Here is a 17538-nt window from a genome sequence, read left to right on the forward strand (position 1 = left end):
TCCATTTACTTGCTCTTTTATACATTTTTGTTTACTTCTTTGCTGAATTTACATCTAAACTGCTTTATCCTAATAGATACCGCTGGTGTTTGTGCACATTTCTCAGCTTTCACTGTGTCAGTGTTGTATCTTGTATGCACTAGTTCTTTTCATGGATTATTGTGTTTATACGGAAAAACACTGAAGTAACTTCTCAGTAAAGGCGACAACAGTCAAACAGGAATATTCATGCAAACTCAGCACAAGAGATGCCATTAGTAATGCAAGTGAAGCACTGTATGTAAATGTAAAGTTCCCCTTCAGTGATGACGAAATAAGCAGACATCCCAAAGCCTCACACACCGTCATACCGTACACACAGACCAAAGGGGATTAGAAAGGAGGTCTTGTTTCTGGCTCCCTGTGGATGTGTAAAGGTCTGCGACCACTGACCAAATATCTCCCATCTGTCTGTGACACTGTGTTTGGCGGGTCCAAGTCACCTGCTTCATTTGTACGCCCTCCGCATTTCAGCAACTGCTACAAAATCATGAGTAGCACGGCGGACTAGAATGTGCACCGCAGAATTATTTGTCAAATGGCGAGGCATCAGGAGTAGCACACCTGAGAGCCGCAGAATGCAAAATGTGCATTTTCAACAAGTAATTTACCGGTTGAAACATCTGAACCTTTTAGTCATTCTAGGGTCGATGCTATTTATAGATGATTTGTTAAAATTTCTAGTGTCATCTAACCAAAAGTCAAAAACATATAAATATTCATGTTGACATTGCAAATAAAACAGAAAATCTGCACATTTAAAGGGGCAATTTAAAAAAAAAAAAACAAATCAGAAAAAATTTGGATTATGTACAAATTGGTATTTTGTGCAATTTGTTGCCCCCCATAGTTTCTGACTGCAACACCACGATCGTGAATACAAACCCCAGGTCTGTAACAATTCAACAGCATTCAAATGAAATGCGTCTACCAAACAGTCAAAAACCTTAAAATATGCACTTTTGAAGAGGCAACTTTTAAGATAAGACCAGATTTTTTTGTTGATACTACTTCATACCACACGAGGCAGCAGTCCGACAGGCCTTTCAGCTGCAAGATGTAAAAGCTGCCTGTGTGCTACTTAGTTTGATATGTAAACCAAAAAAATCAGAGTATAATGAAAGGATATATTTTACACATACGTTCCTGCTACAAACCAACTTCAACCATACCAGCATCTAAACTCGCGCCTAAAAGTTTTTCTCTTTAAACTCGAGCTTTATTACTTTGTCAGAGCAGTTCAAACTTCAAACTGCAAACAACATAAAACTCACCCAATACAAGTCTTGGCTCGCCTTTGCTTGAAAATAAATCCTCAGTCTGCAGAGTGAGACGTGGAAATATCCCGGCTCTTTGTGCTGTGTCTCAGTTGCAGTGAGTCACCTCTGTAGTGAATCCCCGAGTCTTCTAACTGGCATCTGTCAGTCCCCGAGGCTGAGTTCAGTCCCAGTCTGGTGCCCAGCCCTGTTCGCTGGGAGGCCGCTCGACTGAGCCATTTCTCGCAAATTACTCTTCTGCAGAGGCCAAAACTCAAGAATATTTGGCATATGTACAACAATTCGGCTCTTGTGTTATTGTCACTAGAAGCTAATCTCAGGGATCTGCAAAAATGATGTCTACAAACACACAAGACCCACAAAACATGCACCGCTGAGTGTGAAAAGTGACCCAGACATGCAGCGGCTGTAGCTCAGCGGGTAGAGCAGGTCGACTAGTGATTGGACGGTCGCTGGTTCAAATCCCGGCTCTGGGCTGAGCTGCATGTTGAAGTGTCCTTGAACAAGATACTGTACCCCCGCTGTACTCATCAGTGAGGGCCCTGCGATGAGCTGGCGACTTGTCCAGGGAGCACCCTGCCCTCGCCCTGACACAAGGCTGGGATTGGCTCCAGCAGCAACACCCCATGACCCCATGGAAAGGGATAAGCGGTAACGGACCATGACACGAAATGCTCTTTGTTTCTCCGAGGGGGTGTCAGGCAGAGAGAACCTTCGCTCGTGTTTACGAGGATGCTCAGGAAGACCAGCTGTGTGGCTCAGGCTACGGCCCCAACTGGAGCCCGGGGGAGTATTTTTAGGATGTGGGAAAAGACAACATGTTAACCGCTGTGTAAAGAGACACACCAGCCGATTGGCTGTCCAGCTCAGCAACAGCAGCGCCCTGCTTTGATTTACTGTCTGCTCTGGTTAAAAACGGGATGAAACCCGCAAGTGGAAATGACTGTTTTTTAAATTACTCCCATCAAATGATAGCGGCATGTGGGGTTTTTCGGACGTGACCGTGCAGTATATCTATAGCTCATTAAGGCAGTCGTCCGTGTTAAGCTAAAATGACACTCAATTTATTCTCTCCATTAAGGCACATGGGGGCTGCGTGGACCCCACCTGTCAGCCTGTCCAGGCCGAGAGCTATCTTGTTTGCTGCGTCCGCGGGTGAAGGGAAACTGTTCCAGATGGCTTACTGTGCCATGAGTTGGAGGGGGGAACCTGACGAGACTGGTGAGGATGCTCCCAGGGGATGATCGGGAGGGTGTGAGACGATCCACCTGGAAAACACACCTGCATGTGAGGGGAGTCAGAGGTCGCTGTTTGGAGCCCAGTGAAAGCTTCAGTAGTTGGCGATTTGTGACGTAGTTGAACTGGATTTAGTGGCAGTCCCATCCACACACGTGTTAAGGAGATACGTAAAGATTCTCTCTTCTGTGTCTGACATGATTTTTGCAGAGAAAAAAAAAACTATTTTTCATTTCACAAGTTTAACTGCCGGACACGAGACGTCTCCTCCTTCACTGTGGAGTCAAGCCTCAGTTTGTGGACACGCTGCTCTTGCACGTGCTCACTAGGGGTGTCACGTTTCTTTATTCAGCACTGATTGCTAGACTGTAGTATTAAATCTTAATCTGTATAGATCAACAGGGCATTTGATTTAAACAGGGCTGAAAGTGGCCTGTGAGGATGATTTGTGATCATTTACACGTGTAGCAGTGGGTGTGACAACAATCATTTTACACAGTGATGCTCAAACATCCAAGTGGAGGGAACAAGAAGGGAAACACACGTGTTGGACTGGACTTGAAGCATTTTCCTTGGATATGTGAGTTGGAGTGTTCCCTCAAAGTGGCGTCATGAAAATCAAAGGGCTGAATGTGACATTGCAGAACTTATATAGACAATGACACCGGTGTCAACGCAAACCTCGTCAAGCTCCCTCTGTGCTCTTGCTGTTTTGATTAGCCGCAGGAGGAAACTCCCTAACCTGTTTGGCTTTGGTATTTATGACACTAATTATGTTTTATATGGGTATCAGAAACATTTAGTTAATTACTTTATTGCCGACAACTCTCCGTCTTGTGTGCCGGCTCAGATCCATCACACAAACGTACGCCTGTGCGAGGTGGTTGTCGGGGCTCTGGCGAGAGACTGCTTGGCATTCTCTGAACAACAACGACAACAACAACAAAAAAAAGTTTTCCACTCCGCTGGTTAAATGACTGGGGCCCCTTTCTTCCATCACAGCTGGCAAATGTTTTGCAGGGCTGAAGTAAGAGTGCTTCCGAGTGGCTTTGCCTCGGTGCGAATATATGAGCGATTTCACAATATAAATCTCTCTGGCACCCGCCCTGGCACCCGCGTACGACTGGTCAGCCAAAGGGAAGGAAAAAAAAAGGAGGGAGCCCGAGTGCATAATAGCGACAGGCTGTGTGTTTTTGAAGTGGTTGATATCCTGTGGGTGCTGGCATTCCTCATCCATAAGTCATGAGTTCCAGTGCTAGGAGATCTGCCGGTCGTATGACTGATGGAGCTGCGTGGTTCTGATAGTGTAATTGTGGACAAGAAAATATGAACGTATCAGATTTTTAGAGGGATGTGATTTTCTTTGGCTGGTATTCTTTTTAGCCCCCCGTTTCCTTCTTCACAGGGTCACTTGAGGGAACAGCTGGACAGGATTCAGCATCTCACTGAAGGATACTTTAACCGCTCTAATGTGTGCTGTTACACATGGATTGGACTGTGAGGCCTTCTGGCTAGAGGATTGTCTGCTTACCCCTTTAACACTGTGGCAGTTGTTGTTGTGTTTAGGGCCCACACCAGACACATTTACCTGATTATGACATGTGTGGTTCCTGAGGAGGGGGGGGCGGGTGTATACCACTTGAAAAGAAATGCGTCAGAACTGAGGAATTAAGCGTGGGGCAGTTGGCAGCGATGACGGGCAGCACCACCCTGCGACTGCTGGCTGGTGCTGGCTGTGAACTGTATATCCTTCTGGGTGGCATGTCGAGGCTCCCGCAGCCCTGCTTGGCCTTGTGCCACGTGGATTATGGGAGCCACAGAGAATAACCAAATCCATCTGTGGTCCATGTCCAAACGCCTTCCCGCTGTCACTTGTTTTTCCTGCAGCTCTGCCTCCAAACTAAAAAAAAACAAACAAGATATCTCAGATCAGATGGGGCAGACTTCAGGTGGTGTGCCATAAAGGTGAAAAAAACCAAAACAAAACTCAATTTCGTGGACAAGACGTTCAGCATCTCTGTGTTGCACTGCGACTGTATCCAGAAATACAAAACGTTAGCTGAGCTTTGAAATGGAATGATCAAAAGGGGAACAGCAGGCACGGGAGAGGAAGTGGGTATGAAAATGTTTGAGTTTTTTGACAACTGTTTTAAAGTGCGAGCGTGTATATTGCTTTCATAACAAAAGCCCGCCATGGGGGAGCGATCACAAGAAACAGGGAGCAGAGCGAATAATGCAGACTGCCACTGCTCAGTCTCAGTCACTGATTTGCCTCCCAGCTCTTATAGAGATGTCTATAATATCCTGCAAGGCATGTTTTTCAAAATGGCAAACAGACTTTCATTCTCCTACAGAGGCAGATGTCTGCTTTAAAACTTTCATAGAAATCCTTCAATCACCTAACCATTCGTTTTCAAACTGATTTAAAGGGTGACTCCACCAATTTTAGCAATTAAAGTGTGTTTATAGGTCTTGCAGAGTGCTACTGCAAAAGTAGTATAAAGCCTTTTGTGGCTTCAGAGAAAGCTGCTGGTAATTGGATGGATTGCCTCCCACAATGTCAGGCAGTGGGTTAGGGTTACGTTGCATTGTGGGTAATGTAGGCTCCCTGTTTTGAAAAGTTTAAACACAAATGACACAAATCAATACAGTATAAAACAGAGATGTTGTCTTTTTTATTCCACACATTCTGCTTTCTTTTCACAAACTGACATCTACATTACCCACAATGCAGTGACATTTTATTATGCACTACTCCCCAAAACCTGTAAACACATTGTAAAGGGGCAGTGTGGAAAAGTGAAAACATTCAAAAATTAACTAAAATCAGAATCAGAATGTGAAGAAATATCAGTTTTGTAAAATTGTCTATTTATTGTGTTGTAGAGAAGTTAGCATGCTAACCAGCTAGCCCATGGATTTAACAATCAAAATCTGGTTACAGCTCTGGAGGTGGAACACCGTTCATTCCAAGGAAAGGAGCTCAGTGGCGCATGAAGCCAACAAAGCTTGACTTCCCAGGTATAAAACTACACGGATATTTCACGTTGTGGGGCCCATAGAGCGCTCACAATAGAGACTTGGGCCAACCGAGCCGGCTAACTTCTGGTTTAGCGCCCTACACTGTCCCAATTTTATTAGACCGAATTGCTTAACTCATGTCAGTCAAATAAGTCAATTCGCAGTCGTGCCACTAAAAATGGATTCTTCTTGGGCCACAGTGCATCTCGTGGTGTTGGAATTACACGGTTTAACCTCTACGAAAGTTGGTTTCAAGGCCTGGCGCTCTTCCTTGGAGCCTGGTCCAGATCACTAGCTGCTTGGCTAACTGAGCTAACTATGGCTAACTGGATGGTTAGCGGTTACTCTGGTGAAATGCTGCTCCTTATTCGCTTTGAGAATGACTTCTATCTACTTCTATCAACATCTATCGCACCCGGGGGCGAAGATGGTCACCCGTTAGACTTAAGCCTTTATATATGGCAGGGGCAGTGCTGCAGTTTGCTCTCTGACACCCATGGGACGCCGCTTGTGCAAATCTGCAGCCTCCTGCCACACATAGACTGTGCTGGGGAGGGGTGGGGGAGATGGGGGCAGTCATTTTTGATTCCGACACTAACAAAAGCTGCTTCTATCTATCACGATCATTTCACCAGAGGGGGCACAGCCTGCTGGTGAAATACACAGACAGCATAGTAAACAACTCTGCAGGAAAGAAGAAGCAGCACTGTGCGTCTACCAGACTGTGCTACAGCATCTCACACACACACAATGCAGCAAAGTTGTCATCATTATGTGTGGTGTGGTGTGTGTGCAGTGTGAGGACGCATGCTCGTGCACAACACAAAACATGAATGTAGAAACGCTGAGCTGACAGAGGAGAGGATGAGGTAAAAAAACAAACAAAAAAAAAACCCAAACATGTGCGGACAAACTCTGGATTCACCGCCCATCCTCCCCCCGCCGGCAGCTGCACAGCCGTGATTGCGCTCGATGCGACCTGCGGATTCATAAAACTTGGAAACCCCGCCTACTTGACAGCCAGCGTCTGTTTACGAAAAGTCACGGGGACGGCATGGAGGAGCGAAAGGTAGAGGAACTGTCACACCGCGCTGCCAACAGGGGGAAGAGCCCGACCGCACGGGGAGCCAGGTCCGATCCGCGCGGCGCGCCGTGCCACATTTGTTTGATTGGCAGCCCGGATGCCTGCTGACACCCGCAGCTCGATGCGTGATTAGAGGCTCCTGAGTTTTGTTTGCGCCGCGGGAGTGTTTCACATCCTGAATTGTCACCCCCCCCTGCACCCGGCTTAAAACAATGGCGAGGCATAAAAGGCGCAACCCACTGAAGAATTGTTGCGCTTGAAGCCAGCCTGGACTCTACAGAGAAGCGTCTCCCCGAGACAACACGGCGCAAACAAAAAAAAACAAAAAAAAAAAAACAGAGGCACTCGGAGCGACATGGAAAGCCCGACCGAGAACCCTACCAGGGCTGTGGAATATTTGAAGGAGCTTAACAAGATCATCGAGACCCAGCAGGAGTTGCTGGAGAGGCAGAGGGGACGGATAGGGGAGCTGGAGCAGCAAGTGTCCGACTTGTGCACGGAGAACGCCTGTCTGAAGGATCAGTACCAGCGGCACCTGGCAACCTGCAGGCTGCTGCAGGGCAGCAACAGCCTGGTCAGTCTGGGAGCCATAAAGGAGCACATCACACAGGAAAAGTAAGATCTGGCATGGTGTTGTGTTTTTTATTGAAATTGAATGATCTCTGCTGAACCGATTTCCTTCATAAGTATTTAAAAGTGACACACTGTAGCTGATTAAAGTAATTCCTGCTAAATCATTCAGACCACAACTAGTTCGTGTCCAACAGTGCCACACAGTGATCCGCAGCTGCAACTAGACGAGATGCCTGCCTCCCTGTCACTGAGGTTTGCTGATGGAAAAATGGGTCCGAGGATTACGCGCGGCTCAATTATTGAAAATGGGTTTTCTTGGTGGACAGCTCAGAGCTTTTCCTGACCATGTCTGGACACATGCGAGAGAGAATATCTGACTGTGGACAGAGCGGCAGCAGTTCTCCTCTCAGACTGATCTCCAGTCCAGCTGTTACCTTTTTCTTTTTTACTTCGTGGTTGTGTTCAGCTGTTTGTGCAGTCGAAATGATGAGCAGATCCAGATCAGATTGAGATGTGACGTAGATCACACACTGATTCGGACATGTTAATGGCTCTACACGTGTGCATGGACAAAAGATTAATTTTTAATCATATATAGGTTGATTATGGCCTGAGCTGACCGTCAGTACCAAGGCAAGTTATTTATATAGCAGCTTATCATACACAGACGTTATTCCTCTTACAGGCAAAATGATAAAAAAATAATAATAATAAAAAAATAATCACACCAATGCAAATGTAATAAAATCTCAGGCACATTTAAAATCAGAAAAAGTACAAATAAAAGCACCAAGATTATTCGTTATTTGGAAGCAGGAGAAACAAGTACAGTCTAAATAAACTGGTGTAAAGTATGCAGTTTTGGAGAAGAAATAAAAACTCTGTGACATTTACAATATTGATGTTTTAATATTACAGACTCGGAAGTATGCTTTATCATAACTGAATAAACAAGCAGTTCTCAGAGGAAAATAAGGTCCCCAGATTACTGTTGGGTGGCAGGGTCCGCCAAATGTAAACAAAGTACAACAGTATGGAAATGTGTTGTCTTTAAGGTCAATTTGTTTATTCTGTTTATTCAGTCATGAAAACAAAGATAGATTTAAATGTCTTCCCCAAACCTACATTGTGCACCTTTAAAGAAAATGGCTACAGTTCAGGCAAATCTTAGTTCCAATGTTAACATGATGGCTAGAAGCTATTTCCCCATGCTGGGATTTAACTCTGCGCGCCACTAGCTGACCTGTCCCTGCACATCTGAGAGACCTGCCCAGCTTGTAGAGCATCAGCATAGCTATGATATATTTTGGGCCTAGGACTGTGAAATAAGTTTTGTGTTCAACTGGAACCCAGTGCACAGATCTGAGAATTGTGTTCCCCCTTTAGTGTTAACATTTAAGCAGCAGCCTTTTGGATGAGTTGGAGCTGTATGATGGTCTTGTTGGGAGGCCAGTTAGAAGTGGATCTCAGTAGATCAGCCTGCAGGAGATAAAGCCATGAAGAATATTTTCTAAATCATGCTTGGACACTAAGTTCTTTTAATTTAGGTGTTTTTTGTGTCCGATCGCCGATAAAATTATATAAAAAAAAATTACTCAGCAGCATCCCCTCTCTGTCTGTAATCTCCAATCTGAAGAACCTGAATAATTTTGATAACAAAGTATCTAGTTACTGAAGTTATCAAAATAAATTCAGGTGAGTTAGAGTATAAAGTTGCAGAGTATAGAAATACTCACATAAAGTACCTGCGAATCTTGCGTAAGTGCACAACTTGAATTTAATTACAGTTTATTGATGTTTACTCTGAATTTTGACACCAAGATTTTAATTTTCGCTGCAAATGTATTGATCGACTTGGTGACAGACAATCACTACTGGCCCTTTAAAACATTTTTGTCATTTTTTTAAACGGTCGATCCGTATATTAAATTCTGTGATTATTCTGCTTTGGCATCACTGTTTTTTTTTATGTGTCTGGACTTGTCAGGTTCTGTAACTTCAGCCAACTGAACTCTAAATTATTCCTATGCTATAGCCCTCAGTGGTCTTAAGGTCTTAAAGGATTTCATGTGCATGGACAGGCACATTAATCCATGTTATATGGAATGCCGTTGCTCCAGCCCCTGTGAAGAAGGCACGGACTATGGATGGATTCGTTATTCAATTATATTACAGGGCCGCCCCCATCTGTGGGCGATGGGTTAAGCCCCGGGCAGGACGGAGCAGGTAGGGCAGCTACTGTGGAGCTTTATACCCAGAGTGCTGGTTAAAGGGTTGATAGTCAGACACACCGCAGGGATTACCCTCCCTGCACCCTACGCAAGTTCACACTCGGATGGCTGTAGCTCCACACTGCCTCAGTATGCAGACGTTAACTCAGCCTGTGACAGTCTGCAGGATCATGTGATCATGCTTGACCTTTGTGGCCAGGGCCGTGCGAGTGTCATGAAGTCCGGTGGTGGCAAATCAATACTGATGACTCATGGACTGTATGTCTTTGCCGGCTGATAAAACCAGACTCATGAGATTAGGACGGAGTGTAACCCTGACCTTTAGAGTGCCCCTCCCGATATAAATCGCTGTCGGGCACTTCTGGAGTACTCCGTCTGATTTCTCTAGAAAATCGGTCTCTCATTCTGTGCGGTCACAGTGTCTGAGCACTATTTCGGTCCAGATCTGGAAGACTGACGGAGAAGTTAGCGAGGAGCCTGTGATTACCCCAGTGAACCTGATGAAATATGACAGCTGTTAATAATGTAAAGTGTGGTTTATGGAGGATGCACGATTTGAAATGTCATTTAAATGTGGCGAGCAATTTGAAGAATGCAGTGTTCCTAAGCAAGACTGATTCGTAGATCTGCAAAGGTCATTTCTGAACAGAGGAAATGGGATTTAAATAGTGTGTACTTGGACTGTACTCCATTTTTCTACATCTTGCCAAGGTCAGGGACACAGTAGCAGCAGCCAACCAGAGCGGCTCAGATCTTTTCCGAGCTTTACGCGTTTTTCCTAAGGGATTCCCAGGAATTCCCAGGCCCGGGGTCGTCTCCTAATCTGTCTTTGACTGCGTGTTTCCAAAGGGAGGTCTGAGCAGCTGCTGGAAGGTTAAAAGCATTTACATCATCTTGTGCTCCGATGACTTGTGGCGGACGTTTGTTATTTTTAGCCGTGCTAGCGACCTTGCTCTTGAGATGATGGCAATGTCTGTCTCTTGATTGGTGAGGTGGTCGTATTCACCTCTTGTCCGGACTATGAAATATACAAATGCCAAATGATTTAAAGCGGACCTATATTATGCATTTACATTTTCCTCCTTTCCTTCAGTATGTTATGTTTAGTAGGTTCTCATGCGGGTAAAGCCTTGAAAGTCTACACCAACAGAGGCTATTCTTTCTGCCTAAATGTCGTCATCAGTAGTCCCACCTTCAATTGTGTGACTTTATGACATCACACTACATCACCATGTCACACATTTGAATGATTTATGCCAAGCAGTTAGTCCTGCACATAAGAATTAATGTAGCACAGCTGCTCTGTTATTGTTAGCGGTCCTGGTTCAGGCGTGTGTGAGCTGACCAATCAGAGTAGGCTGGTCATAATGAGATATCTGACGTGTTTTTTCAGCACTAAAGCATGTAAACCTTATCTATTAGTGATCAAAAGTAAAAGTATGAACCTGAAAATGAGCATAATGTGTCTCCTTTAATGTGTCCAGCCTTTAAAAAATCAGTCTGGTTCTTCAGCAACTTCACCGGCTCCCTGTTTAAATACCATGCTGATTTTAAGACTCTGCTTCGCACCTTTTAAAGCCCTTTTTTATAACCCACCTGCTCTGTATCTTTTCTGAACTTTTTCACATCGACACCCCCTCAGATCCTCCTCTGCATCCAACTCAACACACCATCTGCCTGCCTGACTACCGCAGAGTCTAAAGCCTTCAGCCTCTGGAACTCTCTCCCACAAGACATTCACAATATTGACTTGCTCTCGACTTTCAAATCTCACCTCTAAACATCACCTTTTCAAACTGGCGCACTCCGTCGGATTCTGACTGTAGTGATTACCCATACATTTAGTTTTTCCCTCTTGAGTTTATATCTTTTTAGCTTGTGTTGTATACCATTGCTTTGTATGATTTTATTGATGTTTGATACGCTAGGGTTTCTTTTTAATTTTGCCTTTTATACGGTGTCCTCGAGTGCTCTGAAAGCAAATGTATTGTTATCATTATTATGGAGCGATCGTCCAGCCCTAGCTCAAGTACAGTACAAGGTCTTCCTGGGTTTCTAAGAACAGAAACTTTAGATGGCGATAACATTTACATACCTTTGTTTGGAATGACAGTGTTTCCACAGTGTAAGTATGAGTTTCGTGAGCAGTTTGTTTAACCCCCGTGGCATCACAATATGGCGGTCCTCACCGCATAATATTTTTTTGGTTTACTGGTCTACTGGAGAAAAGGAGACTTGTGACCCTATTGTCCAAATGTCTGAAAAGGTACTCCCTAACATGTCCACCTCCTCTCTCCTCACCCGAGTGCCGCCATGGACTCACTGTGGCCACTCACTTTGAATACACAACAAGACAGCTAAAAAAAAACCCACTCCAATGCAAACCGCATTGAGATCACGTATCTTTATATCAACATCATCGGCAAATAGAGAATGATAAACAGACACACTTGGCTCTGCCTGGGTGTCCTTCATAAGAATATCATTCACATTAATGGAGACAAGGCACATCCGGCTCCTGGTGACGGGACAAACTGGATTTTTTTTTTTTCCTCACATCAGGCCAAGAATGTGGTCACAGCTCTCTTTGTGCTGCCAAGTCTGCTCTCATCCTCTCTTTCCATGGTGGTTGTCATTTTAGCTTAGTGATCAGGAAGTGACTTGCACCTACTGCAAGGAAGCAGGAGAAAGCAGCTACATCAACAGAGATATCCACAAAGCATAAAGAAGTCCCTCCAGCCGTCAGCTTAAAGGTGCCATATGTAAGAATTTTAGTTCAAAATTAAAACTGTCGACAGAATATGAAAAAAATATAACAGTTATGACATCTTTGTATTGTGTTGCAAAGATGTATAGCCTACTGAAGTTAGCATGCTAACCTGCTAGTCCCGACTTGTCCCGGTCCCAGGCAGCCATTGACTTCTTTCATATTGCACCTTTTAAAAGGAATAGGTCAACATTTTGGTAAATATACTTATCTGCTTTCTTGTCTCAATTATGACAAGATGGATACCGTTCGTGTCTCTATTGTAAATATGAAGCTACAGCTGGAAGCTTAGCTCATCATAAATCTAGAAACTGGAAAAGCCTGGCTCTGTCAAGGTGACAGAAAATCTGCCTACCATCAGTTTCATCCGTACAAAAATATCTAAAAATGTATCTTTATACTTAAATACTTATGCTAAGCTAACCGTCATGGAGTATGGTGTCAATCTTCTCAACAGCTACCTAACTCTCAACGAGAAAATGTCAAACTATTGCTCTTAGAATACGAAGTTTCATCATTGACACGAGCCCCTTTTACCACACCAAGTTTCTCAGGAAAGCAAAGCTTTTTTTCCTTGTACTTCCTCGGTAGTTGAACTTGCATATCATGTTTTTTTTTTCCACGATTGTGATCACCACCTCAGGAATCCAAACAGAACTGGAGACGCATTTGGGCATTTTCCAATCCTGTTGCTGATTATAGGGACGGGTTTATACTTCGCTGAACCCTGTGGGAGTGTTTGAGAGCGTGTACAGCGTGAAGCTCCACGCTGGAAGGACCCAGTCAGGGCTGAACTCTGGATCATGTTGCTGTGGCGAGAGCTAACTGCTGAGCTCACGCTGCGTGTTAAACTTTTATTAGGAGGAAAAATAAACATAGCAGGGGGTGATGGTGCGAGGATGCAGTGGGGCTGTATTATGTATATTTTTCCTTGGCATGTTGTGCAGCCTTGAGTAACCCTGCTTTACAATCTTATACTGCATTTGTAGACTTTTGTTTGAATGTTTTCACCAGTTTAAACCCATCACACGTACACTCTTGTTCGGCGTGTGCAGGCTTTCCTGTGGCGTTGCATTTCACTCTCAGAAGGGATGTTAATAGCAGTCAGACTTCTGTGTCAGTCTGAAGCTTACATCCCTCTTTTGTGCTCAGTTCCCGTGTTTGTCGGCTGCAGTATGTATTTGGATTACAGTCCTCTTGAGTACAGTGTGTTGTTTGTTCATGCTATATGCGAACAGTTGTGAGCTGTGCCTGCAGTTCTCTTTTGGCTGTAGATATCATCATTAAGTGACCGGGGGGGTTTGAGAAAACTTACACCATGTTTAACAGCCATATTCTGCCTCCAAAACAAGTAACAGATACAGAGTTTGCTGCTGCTGAAAGATTCATGAGATTGTTCGCTGCTATCTTTGGTTGGCCATAAATGGAAGGCTTTTTCGTGGTGCGATGTTTGCACAGTTTTTCCTCTCCGCTCTGTTTTAGGAACAAAATGCAGAGAGCAGGAAATCTGATGCACCACTGATAGTGGAACCTGTGGTGCCAAGTCAACAGATTTCTCTGCGAGTTCTGCCGAGCAGGCTCCTGGGTAACATTGTCGGTCAGGCTCTCAGGATGTGTGGCTGCTGCGCTGGTATTGGAAATCATCTTGGTGTGCACTGACCCTGATGTTGATCCATAAAGTCGTCCACATAGGTGACTGTAACCTCGATGAGCTGGTTGAGCAGAATCAACTGCGGAGGAGTCGCTCTCAGTGCCAAGAAGTCCAAGTTTTTATTCACACTTTTCTTGAGTTCAGATCGAAAGCCTTCGTATAGAGACTCGGGCAAGAATTAGCCGTCGCACACGTATCAGGTTTCTTCTTTTCACAGCTCCTATGAGCCTTGCCTCGTCAGCCCTTTGGTCTCAACAGTATACATGCTGACCATATGCAGTTTTTCTCTCCTAACGGTGTTTGTTTTTAACAGCACTCTACAGCTTCTTGTATCCCTTGTGTTCACTTAGGAATTAAATGACAGGTAATTCAATATGGCAAGTTTTAATAGCACACATAAGTCATAAAAGACTTTTCATGAGCAGCTGAAGGGGCCCTGTGTAACAATGAGTAGCAATTTACATGTATTAATCACTTTATTTTAATGGACGTGTGCGAGTGGATTGTAACCTGACGTGTCGCTCTCTCTCTCTCGCCTGTACGAGCCTGTGGATGATTTGTTTAAGTTATTAAATCTGTCTTTGTGAATGACTCGGGTCTGATTTCCGTGACAGCCCGAAGGATGTGACTTTATGCACGTTCTCAATTGCCTCGTCTCAGTGCCTCTCTCTGCTCCACTTACAGAGAACAACAGTAGCTAATGCAAATACAGACCAGTAATATAAACTAATGACCGGCTTCCAGCACAGCACAGAAGTTCTTTTTTAAAGGTCCAATTTGTACGGTAGTTTATTGTTGAGTCTCTTTCATAACTCATCAAGTGTTGGCACAGATTGAACCTTTTAACTCTGACTGACTTAAGTGTTTTAGCAGAGGTTCAACCATACACACGCCTGTTTTTTCTGGTTGCAGATTATAATCAGGAAAGTCAAACAAAGTAATCCAGTTAGTCCGACTGAAAGTGAAAGAGTGGATGTTTTTATTTGCATTATGAAGCGGAGGCTGCTGCTCGTTTTATCGAAGCGGATCCACCAGGATCTGAAACTGCCATCTGACCTGTGCGCGGACGGGGAATAGTGTCCGCTAGTGCTTTCATTTCTTATCTCAGCGCTGGTGGATGCATCTGCCAGCCCACATTTAGCATTCAAACATCGTCCCAGGCCTGGATAGCCAGCCGAGTGTAAACAGTATTTGGGATGACTGAGAGCTGATGTGTCATTCTCTGCATAGCCTTGTTTTTAAATGTTCTTAAATGTTTCTAAAACTGTGTTGAACCCGACTGTAGATCTTTAGACCCATAGCCCTTTGGTAGTTTGCTACCTATTACACCATACAAGACAGATATGAATAGTTTGCAGAAACAATGCAGGCATTGCCATGGAAAATTGTATTCAGATGAGTGTTGTATCTCAGGTAACCACTGGTGTCAGACTTCAGTGTGATGGCTGAGGCGGCAGTGTTGGTGGAGGTAGACTTTTTTTTTATTTCTTCTTTTTTTCTGAGGCAGTCATTTAAATTCAGCATGAAGCGCAGCCAGCGGAGAAGCATAAGTAATCGTGAGTGATCAAATATTGATGAATTACATGACAAATCATTGCTAACGCCGTCTCTCGATGTAAATGCTCTGATGGAGCTCAGTGCTGATAAATGAGCAGCAAAGCAGTTGAGTTGCTGATTCTGTGCTGGATCTGGGCCAGGATGTGACCTGGTTACCATTTCAAAGGGGTTGTGAGAAACAAAAAAGACATATAAAGACAACAGGCAATGTGTAGGGGTATTTCATATTTTGTAGGGTGATTTATTGTCTTCACACATATTCAGCTGCTGCTTGATTGTAACTGCTCTGATACTCACAACTTAAAGTTGACAAGTTAAAAACTGTTATGTAAATAACGTGTTTAGCTGTTAACAGTCTGATAATGTATTTCAGTGTTAATCATTACTGTTTTACTGCTGTGTTGGACCTTTTAATTTGATTGTAGTTATTGGGCTAAAGGTCCAGTGTGTAGGATTCAGGGTGAACTAATTGTATATGGAATCAGGGTCTCCCCCAGAAAAGTTGTTCATCCCGGTGGTCACTGTCTTTTGCTCGGGCCGGTGTGATGGCGTTGAGAAGCGGCAGCATGGCGTGGGTCAGCGACCAGATGTCTTCTCTGATGGAGGCCTCGACCGACAGATGTCGCAGGTGGGCCTCCCAGCCGTCGTGTCGACTTTCCACCTGAGCTGCCCCACTGTAGCTGTAGTTCAATGGTGTCAGCATCTTAAATCACCGATTCGAGAATTGGATCTCGATTCAAAAGAACATGCCTGCAAACCTTTTGAAGATGAATTGCGAGTCCTGCACTCCCTCACAGTTCACTTCATCCTTTATTGTTGGATCATCACATTATCAAGCCACGCTTCAGCAAAATCGATTTTCCCATAATGGCTGATGCTGAGGCCTGGCAGGGGTCGTCTTCGGACAGGTGGGCTTGTAACACAACAGAAACTCAGATGAAATGTAACATTCGTAATTGTGCTTGCATTAGTGTATAAACACCTTAAACTAAGAACAGTTGAGTTTTCGAATGAGGCTTTTATGTCTAAGAGGGAGCAGTTCCTCTTCCACCGAGTCCGTCATGTGTCTACAGTATCCCAGAAATGATGAACTGGCCTCTCAAGAGGGCCTCTTGTGTTTCAAGCGGCAGCCACCGTAGGTTCTGCTATATGCTTGTTAAGGGAAGGTGAGGGGAGGTTGCAAACTGCACCCTCACCAGAACTGAAATAGCCTGTTAAAATGTTAAAGCAAACAAAACCAAACCAAACAGATCGCAGCAATTAACAGTTTCAACCCCGTTTAACAGTTAAGAAACTGATCAAAAATCTGAACATAAAGAGACACTTGGCTGACAAACCAGTAATATGTAAATCAACATGTCAGACCGAATTACCAGATATTAATAAACATACATTTCAAGAAAATTAATTGTTTTAAAGTGTTATGGCAAAGCAAAATTACTCAGATGTTGGAATTTTGTGCGATTTGGTGCTGTCCACAGTGCTGACTACAAACAAAACTTGTGTTTTTAAATTTTAGTCTTGAAGTAAACATGTATGTAACGCTGTGATCCTCCCCTCTCACTGAAGTTTCATAATGCAGAAGCAAGACATGGGGGGGATGGAGTGGCTGAGACAGAGACACCATCCCCCCGTTACAAGACACTGTACTGTTACATAATGCTGCTTGAATTGTCTACTGTAGACGCTGGCGGCCTTTAGAGGAGCAGCAGATTTCATGGTTTTTTTTTTTTTGTGCCCATTTTTTGTATATTTCTTTCAATCCATTACAACACTATCTTGTCGGTTACACAGCACGTCTCTCTGAGCAGTTTGGCATCAAGCCAGAGGACTTAATGGTCAGTGGAGTTAATCAATAGATATTTAAGCATTTGATAAGAGTTCTTTTAGGCTGTCGATTGAGGCCTGCACTGGAGTCTCTCTCTTGAGTCCCCGGTGGTTTTATATTGGCATCCGTCTTGGTTATAATGACTGTGTCTTGGCTTCTCTTCTGTAATGTGCTAACCTCAGCTGCCCTTACTAAGTCCCTGGGCTGGAGCCTGTGGACTGCTAAATAGTTAGTTACACCTAATTCTCCCCAGGGGGAAATTGTTTTCGCAGCA

General features: G+C 44.2%; 1 protein-coding gene across 3 annotated transcripts in view; it reads left to right on the forward strand.

Annotated features, from left to right (window-relative positions):
- The first annotated feature begins 6583 nt into the window (after window positions 1-6583).
- LOC119022641 (IQ motif and SEC7 domain-containing protein 1-like) overlaps window positions 6584-17538 on the forward strand; it is a 101104-nt gene continuing 90149 nt past the window's right edge. For 2 of the 3 annotated variants that reach the window (XM_037103744.1, XM_037103745.1), the window contains exon 1: window positions 6585-7272. In XM_037103744.1, coding sequence (XP_036959639.1) covers window positions 7013-7272 — 260 coding nt within the window. In that variant the 5' untranslated portion in view covers window positions 6585-7012. Of the gene's footprint in view, window positions 7273-17538 lie in introns of all 3 variants that reach the window. The other variant, XM_037103751.1, reaches the window with a different exon arrangement.

Source organism: Acanthopagrus latus, chromosome 7, assembly GCF_904848185.1.
Source record: "Acanthopagrus latus isolate v.2019 chromosome 7, fAcaLat1.1, whole genome shotgun sequence".
Taxonomy (NCBI): Eukaryota; Metazoa; Chordata; class Actinopteri; order Spariformes; family Sparidae; genus Acanthopagrus; species Acanthopagrus latus.